The sequence below is a fragment of the Sitodiplosis mosellana genome, unplaced genomic scaffold, assembly GCF_009176505.1.
Source record: "Sitodiplosis mosellana isolate CC-2019 unplaced genomic scaffold, AAFC_SMos_1.0 Smas_scaffold_315, whole genome shotgun sequence".
Taxonomy (NCBI): Eukaryota; Metazoa; Arthropoda; class Insecta; order Diptera; family Cecidomyiidae; genus Sitodiplosis; species Sitodiplosis mosellana.
Window position 1 is genome coordinate 1 of NW_022595557.1, and position 13616 is coordinate 13616.

General features: G+C 35.0%; 2 protein-coding genes across 2 annotated transcripts; both read right to left on the reverse strand.

Annotated features, from left to right (window-relative positions):
- Nucleotides 1–111: 111 nt before the first annotated feature.
- LOC129570837 (regucalcin-like) lies at nucleotides 112–1176 on the reverse strand. The gene is made up of 3 exons (XM_055450559.1): nucleotides 1073–1176; nucleotides 356–935; nucleotides 112–284 (listed from the first exon to the last, which is right to left on the reverse strand). The coding sequence occupies exons 1-3, from the start codon at nucleotides 1127–1129 to the stop codon at nucleotides 112–114; spliced, it is 810 nt and encodes a 269-aa protein (XP_055306534.1). The 5' UTR covers nucleotides 1130–1176.
- Nucleotides 1177–4653: 3477 nt separating this feature from the next.
- On the reverse strand, nucleotides 4654–11326 carry LOC129570836 (uncharacterized). The gene is made up of 7 exons (XM_055450558.1): nucleotides 11098–11326; nucleotides 10933–11014; nucleotides 9082–9357; nucleotides 7966–8286; nucleotides 6874–7080; nucleotides 5816–6767; nucleotides 4654–5539 (listed from the first exon to the last, which is right to left on the reverse strand). Exons 1-7 carry the CDS (start codon nucleotides 11150–11152, stop codon nucleotides 4694–4696), a joined length of 2739 nt encoding a protein of 912 aa, XP_055306533.1. The 5' UTR covers nucleotides 11153–11326; the 3' UTR covers nucleotides 4654–4693.
- Between the last annotated feature and the right edge of the window lie 2290 nt (nucleotides 11327–13616).

The window sequence follows — 13616 nt, forward strand, 5'->3', positions numbered from 1 at the left end:
TCAGTAGTAACACACACACACACACATTCAGGAACGGCGTACTTTTGCTCTGACTCATCCAGTTCCGAATATATGTAATTCCTGACACTAAAACGATTTCTTTGCAGGAAATTAGAAACAAATGATAGGAGATTCAATTGGATACCTTGGATTGAATTTGACAATTTTACTTCCACCGAATGTGGCTAGATATAAGTTACCGTCACGATCGTTGGTCATTCCATCGAAAATATAGTCTGGTGTAAAGCCATTTTGAATGAGTGAATAGATTTGTCGTCCATTCGCTGTAACACAAAAGTTTTATCTCAGCAATTCAAGCTAATTCCAAATGAAAATAAAACAAGGGAATATTTACTCAAGTCGCCATTTTCTGGATTATAATCAAATTCCTTGATGTCGTAAGTGCATGAATCTGCATAATAGAATTTGTTCGTCTGTCGCACCCATGTCAATCCATTCGATATGGAAACATTGCCAAAGAATTTGTGCAAGCCTTTTAGTTTGTTATATTTATAGAATCCGCCAGTTGGCATACCACCACAAGGATCAACACTTTTAGTGCCTCCATAAAATCGACCGCGTTCATCAGTTTTTATATCGTTAATTACATTTGTTGCATTTTCTTTGATTTCGAAAAGTGTCCAGCATCTCTTAGCTTTTGCTGATCGACCATCCCAGTAGACGATCACCGCTTTCAAACCAATTCCAACCAGGAAATAGTTTTTGGCACAATTAATTGGTAAAATAAATAGTAGATTTGGAGCATCGTCGATGGTTGCCACATAAACTCGATTCTCATCATAATTGTAACGTAGAATTGACGAATTGTAGCCGGCTATATCCACATAGTATAAACTACGAGTCTTTGCATCCCAATGGGGCACTTCACCAACGGTTGATCGCGGCGATTTCAAAAGCTTGATTCGATATCCCAACTAACATCGGTAAAAAATATTTTAGTTTTTATGAAGTTTCATTGGGTTTCCTTTTAGAATTGTAAGAGGAATTAGAGCAGAAAATTGGAAAGCACAAGAAAAACGACTAAAAAAACCAGGCAAATATCTCAACTTACAACGGAACATGCGAAAAACGCTAGTGACCAGCAAATCAGATAAGTTAAACGACACATTTTCCACTTGCAATTAATTCAACCTCAAAAACACGATTGATTCATATGGTGAATCCGTGTAAAATTTGTAATAAAACAACTTAGCTATGGAAAGTATTTCACGAATTGTTTGAACAACCTTCACTGTTTGCCGGCAATCCACAAATATTTTCATAAGTTATTTATTCTTATTGACGGAGCCAGAACCATTGAATCACAGCCTAGGGGGAATCATCATTTTTGTTTATCAAAAAAATTCATTAATTTCGGTGTGTTGTAGAAGATATCCACTTTTATCCACTCATATTCACGGATATTCAGTGTTTCTTATTTTGACAGTTCAGCCGTTCTCACCAGCCGCAATCTTGAATTTTTAACACTACATGGAATTTAGGCTACTGTATTTGTTATTTTTACTAACCGAGAAAATTTTAAGACTCTTTAGGTCATTTTTTTGGACCGTAAACTTATTCATTTTAATATCCATATTTTTTATTTCAAATGAAGCAATTACGTCTAATTGCAAAAATGAAATAATATCATGTTTATGTAAATTCAATTTTGAGATAACTCAAAAAAAAATTGACACTTTTTTCGTTGCTAATGTGAAATAATGTACGATGACCATTCACATTGAACGTACATTAAAACCATAATTGAAGAATACAATATCATCATATAAATTTATTTGATTATTTTTGACAATATTAGAATGATTTGCATACAAAAAGATTAATTTGATAATATAGTTTTTTCCTGGTCTGCAGTTTGATCTACACGTCAATTCGAAAATCATTTAATCCCGTGTGAAAAAAAAAATGTTGATTGAATTCATGTTTTTGTTCTAAGAAAATCACTTTGTCCCAAATTAAGCAACTAAGATTGACTTGTAACTTCAAATGATTTCAGTTAACTATGATAGACTTACACTTTACTTTGTACTGAAATGTCAATCAAAGAAAGTAATTTTCGTCCGAAATCAGTTAACTGACTGCTCAGTTACAATATTTGCACACGGGATATCACCTCAATATTATTGCGGCATAAACCATTTTAAAAACATTTTCAGAACGCTTCATACAAATCAACGAGCTTCTTTTATTTAACACGCAATTTCGACGCTGAGTGATCATATTTTTGGTGTTTGAATCAATACAGAAAGCAAATGGATAAAATAAGAAAAATCAATATTTTGAGATGAACTAGCGCGATGCTTGTAAACATCGGGTAAAGCATGGATCATCTGAATATTGCCCGTTTTATACATATCTAATGATATCTACTATTTTTGTTTAAATTGAAAAAAAAATATTATAAAATCTGTTATTATTTTCAATTATCACAAGCGTGGTCGCTGGTCAGCCCCTAGATCACAGTGCTGTGAAGATTTGGAGTTTTATCGGATTAAGATTAAAAAAAAATGAAATTGACATTCATAAGTTCCATTTTCATACATGAACTACAGTATATTATTCTGAGAAGAATTTCTTAGAAGAAGAAGAAGAAGAAGATAGTAGTTTGTTACATTCAAATGTTTACAAAAATAATTTGGGAGATTTATTGGCCCCACGTCAATGCTAAGAAAACACAGCTTGAAAGTACATAGCGGAGATTTTGTCGTCAACCAATAGCTGACAAGTACAATATATATTTATGTCAATGTCATTGTCTAAGATATGAGTGACGCGTTTCTGAATATTTCATATGGAAATTCCGATTTCTGCCTATTTCACTTGGAAACAAATCATACACGATTCAAAACATTTGCTAGGCATGCTCGGTATTTGTCTGTTTCAAGAATTTGATATTTTGAAATACAGTGGGCCCTCGGAAATTAAAACATTCAGAAATTAGAAGAAACAACAACAAATACATTAAAAAGAGCTTCTAATTTTAGAGGTACGAATGCATTGCTCGAGCGATAAACTACTTCGAATTTTCGAGGGCTCATTGTACTAATAAATCAAGAAATACATCAATTCTCATTTTTCAGTATGTTTGATATACATCGATGGAAACAGAATAGTTTTTGTTTTTGTTATAAATGAAGGTTTCCGTTACATTCGAAGTACAATTTATCTGGGCGCCAGAAATAGTTCCACCAATAATTTTCCAGCAAATTACAAATGTGTTAAAATGTACCAACTGTAAATTGCCGCTATTTATGTACTTACTGTGTGTTTGTGTCTTTTTGACTATCTTGCACGAAAAGTACAACCTTGAAAGTCAAAGTCATGGTGAAAAATACAATTAATAAAGTCCAATAATTCTGAAAATGTCTTTATATTTGCATATTCTTGTTTGTCCGGCAATTGGCCGGCATTCAGAAAGAATTTGGTAAGCATTTCCGTCTGAAAATCAGCAAGATCGCTTTATTCGTATATAAATACATGGGAACGATTTGATGTAAGACGCAAAGATGACCTCTACGCGGTACAACTGTCCATAATATATTGAAAGTGAACCTTGTCGTTTACGCACACAGTGTCACATACATACACGAAACACAAACATCAAATGTGGCCATGTACTATAATAATTTTAAGCACGTCTAAAGAGTCAATGTGGTTTTTGACTTACTAACAACGCGAGCTTGCAATCAGAGAGACATACAATCAAATCAAATCTGGCACCTTAGTCCAACATCATTCATTTGAATCTACATTAATTGATATTTTGTGAGTTAATTGGGTTACCCAATTTGGGTATGGTAAAATGATTGTATTAGAAAAATGCAGTGATATATTTAGGTAACAAGAAGTTGCTAGAACTTAGAGTATGGCCACCAATAAGATTTTGAAAAATGAACGGAGCTCGATAAACTTGATCAAGTACACATATTTCTTGGTCATTGCTGGTGCCCTATATTGAAATGTATGAATAAAATGTTCAGTTATGAGCCATAATTTTAACAAAATACACTATCAATAGCCAACCTTTAATCATTCGCTTATCTCCGACTTTAATCCCATAAAATCCCACTAAAATAAGTTTAATTGAGATGGATAAGTAAGCAGGAATATTTCAAAAACCAAAATGGAATAAAAAGATTAATACAAATGAGTTCGAACTAAAAATTAAATAAAATCCGAAAATAATCATGATTAAAACATATAAAAACATACCCCTTTCAGTTCAAATTGATAATAAAAGGCAATTCCGTAGTATGTGATATGGTTTAGATTTTGACGTTGATTGTCGATTTTGACGCAAAAATTCTTGGATTTCCATTAAAGCGTAGCACGATAATGTCATCATTCTGGTGAAATTGCCTGTCACGAGACATTATTCCGACGAAAATAATGACAAAACAATCACAATAATAACGTCTCCATCACACAACAAATAATCTAGACGTAAACTATGCAAAAAAAGAATATAAAGCAATTCTCTATATTAACCAGGTTCATTGAACGATTCAATTCACAAAATTCCGTCGAAAAAGAAAGAACGAAAATAGAGACCAAATCGATTTCATGACAAAACATGAGACTTTATTAAAATGAAAATGTGCATCATGTGACTGGTAATACAAACATATAAAAAAACGATTTACATGGAAAAAAATGGCAAAAAAAATTGTGTTCAATTATGAGCACTAGTCTTTTCATCGTGGTGGTTGTCGGTGTTGGCATCATTATCGATGGATCGAATGTCGTTGGCGGTTTGACTGCGGTTCATGATGCGATTTTTTTGCGGTCGTTTCGATGATGGTCGATGTTCGTCTTCGGTGACTTGCAAACTGGCACCATTGAAATTCAAATAGACGCGACCATTTTTGTCCGTGGAAATAGGAAGAATTTCGGTACAAATGCTTCGTTTGCGATTCTTCAGCTTTGGTGAGCTCAATGTGACTGTGCTATTGGTGATAATAGACGGACTAGGGCTGGTTGAACGACTCTCTGGCATTGAAGAATCCTCTTTGGACCCATCACCATCGCAGCTTCGATTTTGATCTTCGTGACGTTTTTGATGCTTTTTCCGTTTGTTTCGCAAATAGAATGGATCACGTTCTGAAGCTTTGACATACTGTTGCAGCGGCCGATTTACTCCCCATTTCGGTCGATCTTCAATTTTCATCGGTTCTCTCGCCTCAAGACACATATTTCGACCGCCAACCGATGCGCTGACGCAATCCTTTTCTGTGCACTTGCCTTTTGACGTCACATGATTCACTGCTACTGATTTCATATCTTCACCACAATTTGATGACAAATCTTTAACGATCACATGGTGATGATGGCATTGATGGTAACGACATTGAAAACAATACTCGAATTTCTTGTCGGTTTGGGTTGAAGCGTCCATTACATGGCACACCTCTTTGGATATTTCATCGCCATTTTGACGCACCTCACGAGGGACCGAAGCATCAAAGTCTTCGGTCACGGTGGCGGCATCTTTTGTTTGTGCTTCATCGTTCAGATGTACCTTTCGGGGTGGAATTGAGAGAAAAGGTCATTTTAATTCATTTTTTACGTTTGAAGTCCATTCAAATCATTTTAAACTAATTTTCATCATTTTAGGCTCATTTTTTAACATTCGAGGCTCATTCTTGACCAATTATTTTTTTTAAACTTTCTCATTCCTGCACAAAAATGCTTTAAAAAAGCTCCCTTCGATGCAAAATAGGACAAAAATGAAAAATCAACGGTTTTTTGAATTCTTATGCTAAATTCTACACTCAACATCTTTCAATATCCTAACCTGATCCCGTTGCTGCGCAGCCATTCGATTGAAGCCGGTGCACTGCTTGCATACCTCCATCGCAGTCGAATCGTTGCAGTCACTTCGACTCGACAGATGTTTTTCTTCCGGTGCACTAGTTTCGGTGGTTTTAGATAGTTCAGGCAGTTGATTTTGATTTTGTGCGATGGTTGTATTCAACTGTTGCATTTGATGCGCCAGCATAACGGCCAGTTGAATATTGCTTGTGTTCAAACTGTTGATGTTTTGATTGAGATTGATGATGTCATTGCTTAAAATTGGCATAATCGGTGGAAGTGTTTGTAAAACCAGGGCAATTCCGTCAACATTTGTTTCGGGCGCTGTGGTTGGCTCTTTGTCGCTCTGCACGGATACTTCTTTCTTGGCCGATAGCGGCACTTTTTGCGGTTTGTTCAATGTTTTCTTTCGCATTTTAATCGGAGTGCCAATGAGGATTTTTTCACCATCATCCGTATTATGATCGTCGGTTTCGGTTTTATTATCGATCGGAGATGGTGATGATTTCGTTCGAGTTGTTGTGATGTCTTGGTCATCGAGCATGTCGTCACTTGGCTCGGGCGATTCACATTCAACCGTTAAAATCGATCGTTTTTTCTTCGATTTTTCCATTTCAGCTTCCTGTCGCGCTTTTTCGATGGCTATTCGCATTACCTCCTGTTTGCGTTGTTCTCGTTCCAATTTTTCACGGGTTTTTCGCTGCTCTTCTTCGTATCGTTGCTCATTCGATTCCATCTGCTGGCGTAGTTTTTCCTCTTGGCGACGCTCTTCCATCAACGTTTTTTCCAGATCCATTTTTCGGATTCGTTCACGCTCTTCGACCTGTGCTTTTATTGCATTTTGCAATTCGAGGGCTTTGATTCGACGGTTTGTTCGTTCTGCCAACACATTTGGATCGATTGGCGCATTTTGACCACGGATAAACGAATAGGATCTGATACAGGGAAGGAAGAGAAGTTTTTCAAATCCAATTAATTTTCGTTGATTTTTCGGTTCGAAATTGGGTGGAAATGCAAAAAAGTAATTAAAAAAGGGCTTACCTAACAGACTCATCTCCACTATCAACAAATCCACGTTCCAACCAACATGGTCCATCGGATTTCACGCTACTCTCCTTCGAAACGGTGTCATAAAAATGATTACTACGGTCACCCCATTTGGCTCGCTCTTCTTTTTCCTTCCGAGACGGTGGACATGATGAGAGCCGCGAATAATTTCGGTTATCCGAACACATGGACGATGGTGTTCTAAGAAAAAAGCGCATATCTATTAGTACAAAATCTATAACACTTGTCGCAAATTTCCTTATTAAATGGAAACAAAGTTATCCCCATTAAAACAATCGATTATAAAATGGATTTTTCATTTTTTTCCAGAGAATCATTTCAGCATAGATATTCAGTTTACAACTGAATTCTCAGTAATTGAATGCAGTCACTGTGCGTCGCTGTGAGTAAGCGGGCGCTCTACATTCAAGTGCGGACGTGCATATACATTGGTTTACACTCAATTGTGAGTATGCGTGCGAGAGAGGAGAAAAGAGAAAAGGACGAACAACATGTGTCGCATTGAACGATTTGAGTGAACGTCGTCTTGACACAGTGTCAGTGTGGCGAATACTTACTATTTGTTTCTTCGAATCGTTGTTCCTTCTTCTTTTTCTTCTAACAAATTTGTTAGCACCACAAACACAACCAAAAGAGTTAAATTCCAAAACTAAACACAACAAACCAATAATCAAACATTGCTCTGTATAACTTTTGAATTTGATTCTTTTTCTTGCGTTTGTGCTGTTAACAAATTTGTAAGAAGAAAAAGAAGCAAGAACAACAATTCGAAGAAATAAAGAGTAAATATTCGCGATACTGACACTGTGTCAAGTGGACATTCACTAGCATCGCTCGATGCGACACATTTCGTTCGTTCTCTTCTTTTCTCTCCTCTTTGCAAGCACACTCACTCCGATTGAGTGTAAACCAATGTATATGCATGTCTGCGCTTGAATGTAGAGTGCCCGCTCACTCACAGCAACGCAAACAGTCACTGCATTCAGTTACTGAGAATTCAGCTGTAAACTGAATATCTATGCTGATTCTCTGTTTTTTTCTCTCTTTTTGCGATCAAATGCTTACTTCGGTATGCTGAAGTCCGTTTCATGTCCATTGTCATGGATTTCACGTGATGGTGGTGCTTGCTTATGTTTTGGAATTCGGCGACGCTCTTCAATTTTCATAGCGTCTATTTCTGGTGCCAATTCATCACCCGATGATGGGTAGATGTAGTTCGAAAAATCTTTCAGCAAATGCTGGTGTTGCGTTTGTGGTTGGTGTTGACTTTGATTCGGCCACATCATCGGGCTCAATCGATCGCTCAGGTAGCCCGATGTCTCTTCATCCGTATTTTGATGCACAAATTGATGATTGCTACGGGTTTGCGTTGCCATTTGCTTTTGTCTGAAATTTGAGATTGACATTTCTTCCTTGGAAATCATTTTTTTCACATTTCAAATATCATTTGTCCGAAAATGTTCAGAAACGAATTTTTTAAATATTTTCTTTTGATTTGTTTGGTGGCTTGAGGTGCTCACATTTTTCTAAGGGATCTTCAATAAGGGATTTTCTAGCTCTCTTCTCTTCCTTTTCGCACCGTAAAGAAAAAAGTTCGTTTTTTAGGGAAAAAACGTCCATTTTCTTTTGATAGAAGTTATGTTCGGTTTGGTCAACATTTCAACATTTTTCGGTTCTTTTTGTTGAAAAATTCACAGAAAAAAAACTAAAAAGGACACAAATTAACTAAAATTCCCGAAAATCCACGAAAAGTTTACGTATTTTCCTATTTGCGCTCCTATTTAGCGTATCTATAACTGATGAGAATAGATTTGTCCAATTTGTCGCTTAACAAATTGCTTATTTGATATGGGTTCGACTTGTTAGCTTCGGATAATTCGAATATTTGTGTATTAGACAGTATCAAATTCGGTTCTCTCTCTATCTTGATAAAATTGGTGCGAGGAATCATAGCTATTTCGAAAACCCGGTTATCAAAGGCTAGTAAGAAAAACTGTTGCTTTCAGTGCGTGACAACGCTCTTTTCTTCACATAAAATCATAAACATTATAAACGGCTTCTTCGTGGAACGTAGTGAAACCATTAATTTTACTCAAGTGATTTTGGTTTGGAAATGATTCCAATTTCCTTGGCAATCAACATTGAACAACAACAAAAAGAAGAAAAAGAATAATAACATACCTGTTATTGCGATTACCGATTGGCGGAAGAATTGGAGCGCGACCATGGTTAAAGTCAAGATTTTCTGTATTTTGGTATTGCGCTTCGTTATCGCAATACAAATCAGCCGCATACGGTCGACAACTATTGTGGCGTGGATCATTGTTATTATTGTGATAATTATGCGGAATATCGTACGGCTCCTGATTTGTATAATAGCTTGCTCTACGTGGTATTGTACTCGATTTCACACTCGAATTTGTCGACGAATTCATATCAACATTTGAGTAGTAAGTTCTGACGAATGAAAAAATTCAATAAATAAATGAAATCTTGGTTTTATTTAACTATTTTAGTGAAAGATGATTTCAAATGTTTTTTTTTTGGATGTACAATGTACATGTTATGAATAAAGACTTTTATAACAATATAGACGACAGTTCGGTCGATGAAGACTTATTTTAGTTTAAACTTGAGGAATTATATATATACTAATTTTGTATCCCCGCGCAATACATTTCAGGGTTAAATTTGTACTTTTCCGTAGGTTTGAACTTGAAGCAATGATTGTTATACTTAATGGAATTTTCCATGTCTCTCTTCAAAAAAAAATTAATACCAAAGCCAAAAGGTAATGACCTTTTCTATATCCAGCAAATGTTCTTCTGTAGAACTTGAACTGATAAAGAGTGAATAAAATGAAATGAGAATTTTTCTATAGGAAAATTTCCTTGTCGTGATTTATTTCAACTTTTTACATATATGTATATATGAGATATATATATATATATCAGTGAGTTTGAGAGTATCCTTTCTTGGTACGCGCATCGTGTATAACTAAGTTACTCTGTAACTGTTATCAAAAGTAAGATCTAAAATTTTGGTGAAAACAGTTATCACAAAATCGGCATTTTAAAGAAGGAGAAAAAACATACTCTGCTCTCAATCCCGTGTGGAAATAAAATGACTAAGAGTCACTCAGTTTCATGTAGCAGCAAAAAACTTTTGACTGGCTATTTTGATTGAATTCAAAAAAAAATTCATAAAAACAATCACGTTTAGCTATTCTTTCAGTCAGACTTCTAATTTCGGACATTTCAGTTGAAGAGTAGCCAATAGCTATCAGTCTAATATTGACTAAAGTTGACTACAGTTGTATATTTTGTTCGACTTAATCATCTTTAGTCAGTTATTAGCCAACCAAAATCGAAATCTGTTGAGTTAAAAAAAAATTCAACCCAAAATCTCACTCTTCTGAGTGAAAAAATGTTAAATAGTCTCCTGGTCGAATATGAGTGTAAATTTTCACATACCTATGAGCATACTTTCCGCGAAAATTGAGTATATTCTCCGTTTTCTGTCTTAGAATAAAATCTTAAAACATTTAATTTGATAGCATATTGAATATGATCATATCAGTAGTCCTTGTTCACTACTAAAGTACCCATTGATAATAGTCGATGTTTTCAACAAAAACAAATCGTTTATTATTTATTCATGCAAACAATATGCCGGCATCGAAGTGAATATCAAAATTGTAACCAATTGATATTTGTAACAAATGAATAGCATGGAAGTTATTGCTTGCTTTCCTTTAATTCATATAGTACATTTTCATATTTTTTCACATCTTTACGCTACTTTTCACGTTATATCATTAGCTAGTTGCAATACGAATAAAGTTCATGAACTACACTCAAATTTAAAGCATTGAATGAACTATAGGGATGGAAACATACAATTTGAAAAACGGTTCGCACTATCTCAATATTCATTGATCTTAGAAATTGTCCACCTTTTCATCAATGTAACAAAAATGCCAAAAAAATACTATAAAATCTGTTTTAAAAAGCCGTCAAATTGTTTGTATACCTGATGGAAGTCCGTTCAGTTCGTTCGAATTGGCGGGTCGTGGTTGTCGCCGAAAAGAAGTCGTTCAATTTCGAAAGTTCTTCTAAGAAAATGGATTTTTTAAGTAAACTCATTCAACAAACATCATACTAGCCACTATAATTGTGATCGAATCACAAATTTTACCTTTTTCTTTGGCCCACTGTAACTTTTTCTGTTCCAGCAATGACATATCTCGCATGATGTTCTGAATCAACCAGAATTCAACACAATATGCCTCAAAATTTCCGGTCAAATCAATCCTGGACTTATTGTTATGCCAATGGAAAAATCAAGTCAATTCCTAATACTCAACAATATTGATTGACCAAACTTCCACCAGTATCGTGACAACGGCCTTTTCACGACATTGTGAACTTGCTTCAAACGATACGGACTATTTGCAACTAACAGCCAGAACTCGCGCTACCGACCGTTTTGTTTAGGCGTTTATTTGCGGACAACGCGTTGTCATAGAAACCACAACAAACTACACCGTTTTCGATTCAACTGCTGGGAAAATCCATATTCACTTCGTATTTCAACGTCTACGTTGATATATTGGTTCAATGTACTCGCTGTTTATTCAGGGTAACTAACTAGTTGATATGAAGATAAGCTCAATTATACCTTGAAATAAACAAACACACTTTTCCATTTGGCGTTTTCATTCACAGAATGCCATTGAGACAACATCGGCTCTTGGTTTGTGGTTTAGCTCGGTGATTGAGGTAGTGGTAAATGGCGGTTCGTTGACCTGTCCCAAAATAAACACTTCTTTTTTGCTTCCATATGCCACACAATTGTTTGGAAATTGAATTTAAACAAATGTGTAATTTTCCAACTTTCAGACTATTTTGCACCGCTAAAGCGGAATCATTTGATTATTATTGTGCTACAAAAACTATCAAAGAGCGACCAACAAAAATTTTATCCATGTTTATTCACGTTCAGATTTGAATCCTGATTTTGAACTTATTTCTATTGGTATGGACGATTTATTATTACTACTATTATTATTATTGTATTGAATTCATTCAATGAATTTCAATGAAATGAGTTCTCTGAATCAATCAATTAAATTCATTGACTCTTGTCTTCTACTCCTTCCAAATTGAAAATTCCTACTAATGAACCGAAACGTTCAAATTAAATGATAATAATTGTAATAAAGTAGAATGAAGACTTATGTTGGCTATTAGTTGTTGACTAACTAAGAAACTGCGTTCATTATCCTGTGTTATAAACTGCGTTCATAGCCCTCATTCTATATCGCACTCAAATATAGAATATACATACACCCATAGATAGGTTAAATGACTTTGAATTGAGGAATGCTAAAACTTGTTTTCCGATGGTCATGGTCAGAAAAACTGAGAATAAATTCTTTATTCTAATGGATATGAAATTATACCTTATTAGTGCATTATACTTTACATTGGTGGTTGAGTTTAACAAGACCACCCACTATTGAGGAGCTACCACTTCGTTTTTATACTGAATGTAGCGCCAAAACAATTAATGAAAGTGCATTACTCTATCCAAAACAAATTATTCGACTATTTAGTCGAACAAAGTACTCTACTCCCCTTCTCAGTCATAAAAATCAAAGTCTTGGTTTAATCAGGAAAATTGTGAATTTCTGATAGAATATTCTAATTTTCATAAAACTTAATAGTGGCAACCGATTTTCCTGATTTTTTTTTCAACAGCCATAAATGTGCAGTAAAACGTAAATATGTTTTTGGAAAGTTTTTACCTCACAAAAATTAATATGTAGTATTAATATATTTTCAATTAAAAATAATAAACTGGTGCATTTCTGGAGCAATGACAAAATTGTGTAATGATGGTTGGTTCAATTAACCCATTTTCTACCAAGGTGCAAAAGTGGGTTCGAAATGAGTAACCAATAGTCTATCTAGCATAATTTTCCCCTGGAAACTCCGAAAAAACTGTCATATGGAAAATTTTTGTTTGCAGTTTTTCCGGAAAATGGATTTTCCGGAAAACCATATTTTTGTAGGCTCACAAACTGATCGATTTTTCGAACATTGGTCATTAGCCCGGGATTCTTTATTATCTTTAAATCCACCCTGGGCTTCCCTAAGTACCTCCTGAACATAGGCCCAGAGGACTTACACATTTTGAAAAATAATGTTCAACACTTGCTTTTTGAGTATATGTCTGTTATTTTAGCCTATCTCTGGGTCGAAATATGAATAGGGATGGCCTTTGTTCGAAAAATCGAACGCTGGTAGAAAATGGGATAACTTCTGATTTAAAATGAGACGATTAATAAAGAAAATCCATCTCTAAATTATTTATTAATGAATCGATTGAATTAAATCGAAGCAATGGCTCTGCCGCAGGCTAATTTTAGTTGATAATTTCTTTGTTTGTGGCGTTGACATGAGTTTTCCTTATTTTTGTAGTGCTTTATAATGGAACACCGAGTGTGTCCAAGATGTCGCAACCACAAATAAAGAATAATAATTATCGACTTAAAAATTAAAAGGTGTTACAAAAATCTGTCCAATTTGCTAGGCAATTTGTACAGGTGGGCGTTTTGCGATTACTTAATCACTTGCACCATCATTTTTCGGATGATTAAGACGGCACTTAATCACTTAATCGCTATTAATCATGATTAAGTGATTGTGCAA

Excerpts from the sequence above, each read along its gene's own strand:
- LOC129570837 (XM_055450559.1), bottom strand. The coding sequence starts at position 1,129 with ATGTGTCGTTTAACTTATCTGATTTGCTGGTCACTAGCGTTTTTCGCA. Across the intron at positions 936-1,072 it reads CGTTTTTCGCATGTTCCGTT|TTGGGATATCGAATCAAGCT; the intron begins GTAAGTTGAGAT and ends TACCGATGTTAG. Across the intron at positions 285-355 it reads TCCAGAAAATGGCGACTTGA|CGAATGGACGACAAATCTAT; the intron begins GTAAATATTCCC and ends TTTGTGTTACAG.
- LOC129570836 (XM_055450558.1), bottom strand. The coding sequence starts at position 11,152 with ATGCGAGATATGTCATTGCTGGAACAGAAAAAGTTACAGTGGGCCAAA. Across the intron at positions 6,768-6,873 it reads AGTGGAGATGAGTCTGTTAG|ATCCTATTCGTTTATCCGTG; the intron begins GTAAGCCCTTTT and ends TCCCTGTATCAG. Across the intron at positions 5,540-5,815 it reads CTGCGCAGCAACGGGATCAG|GTACATCTGAACGATGAAGC; the intron begins GTTAGGATATTG and ends CCACCCCGAAAG.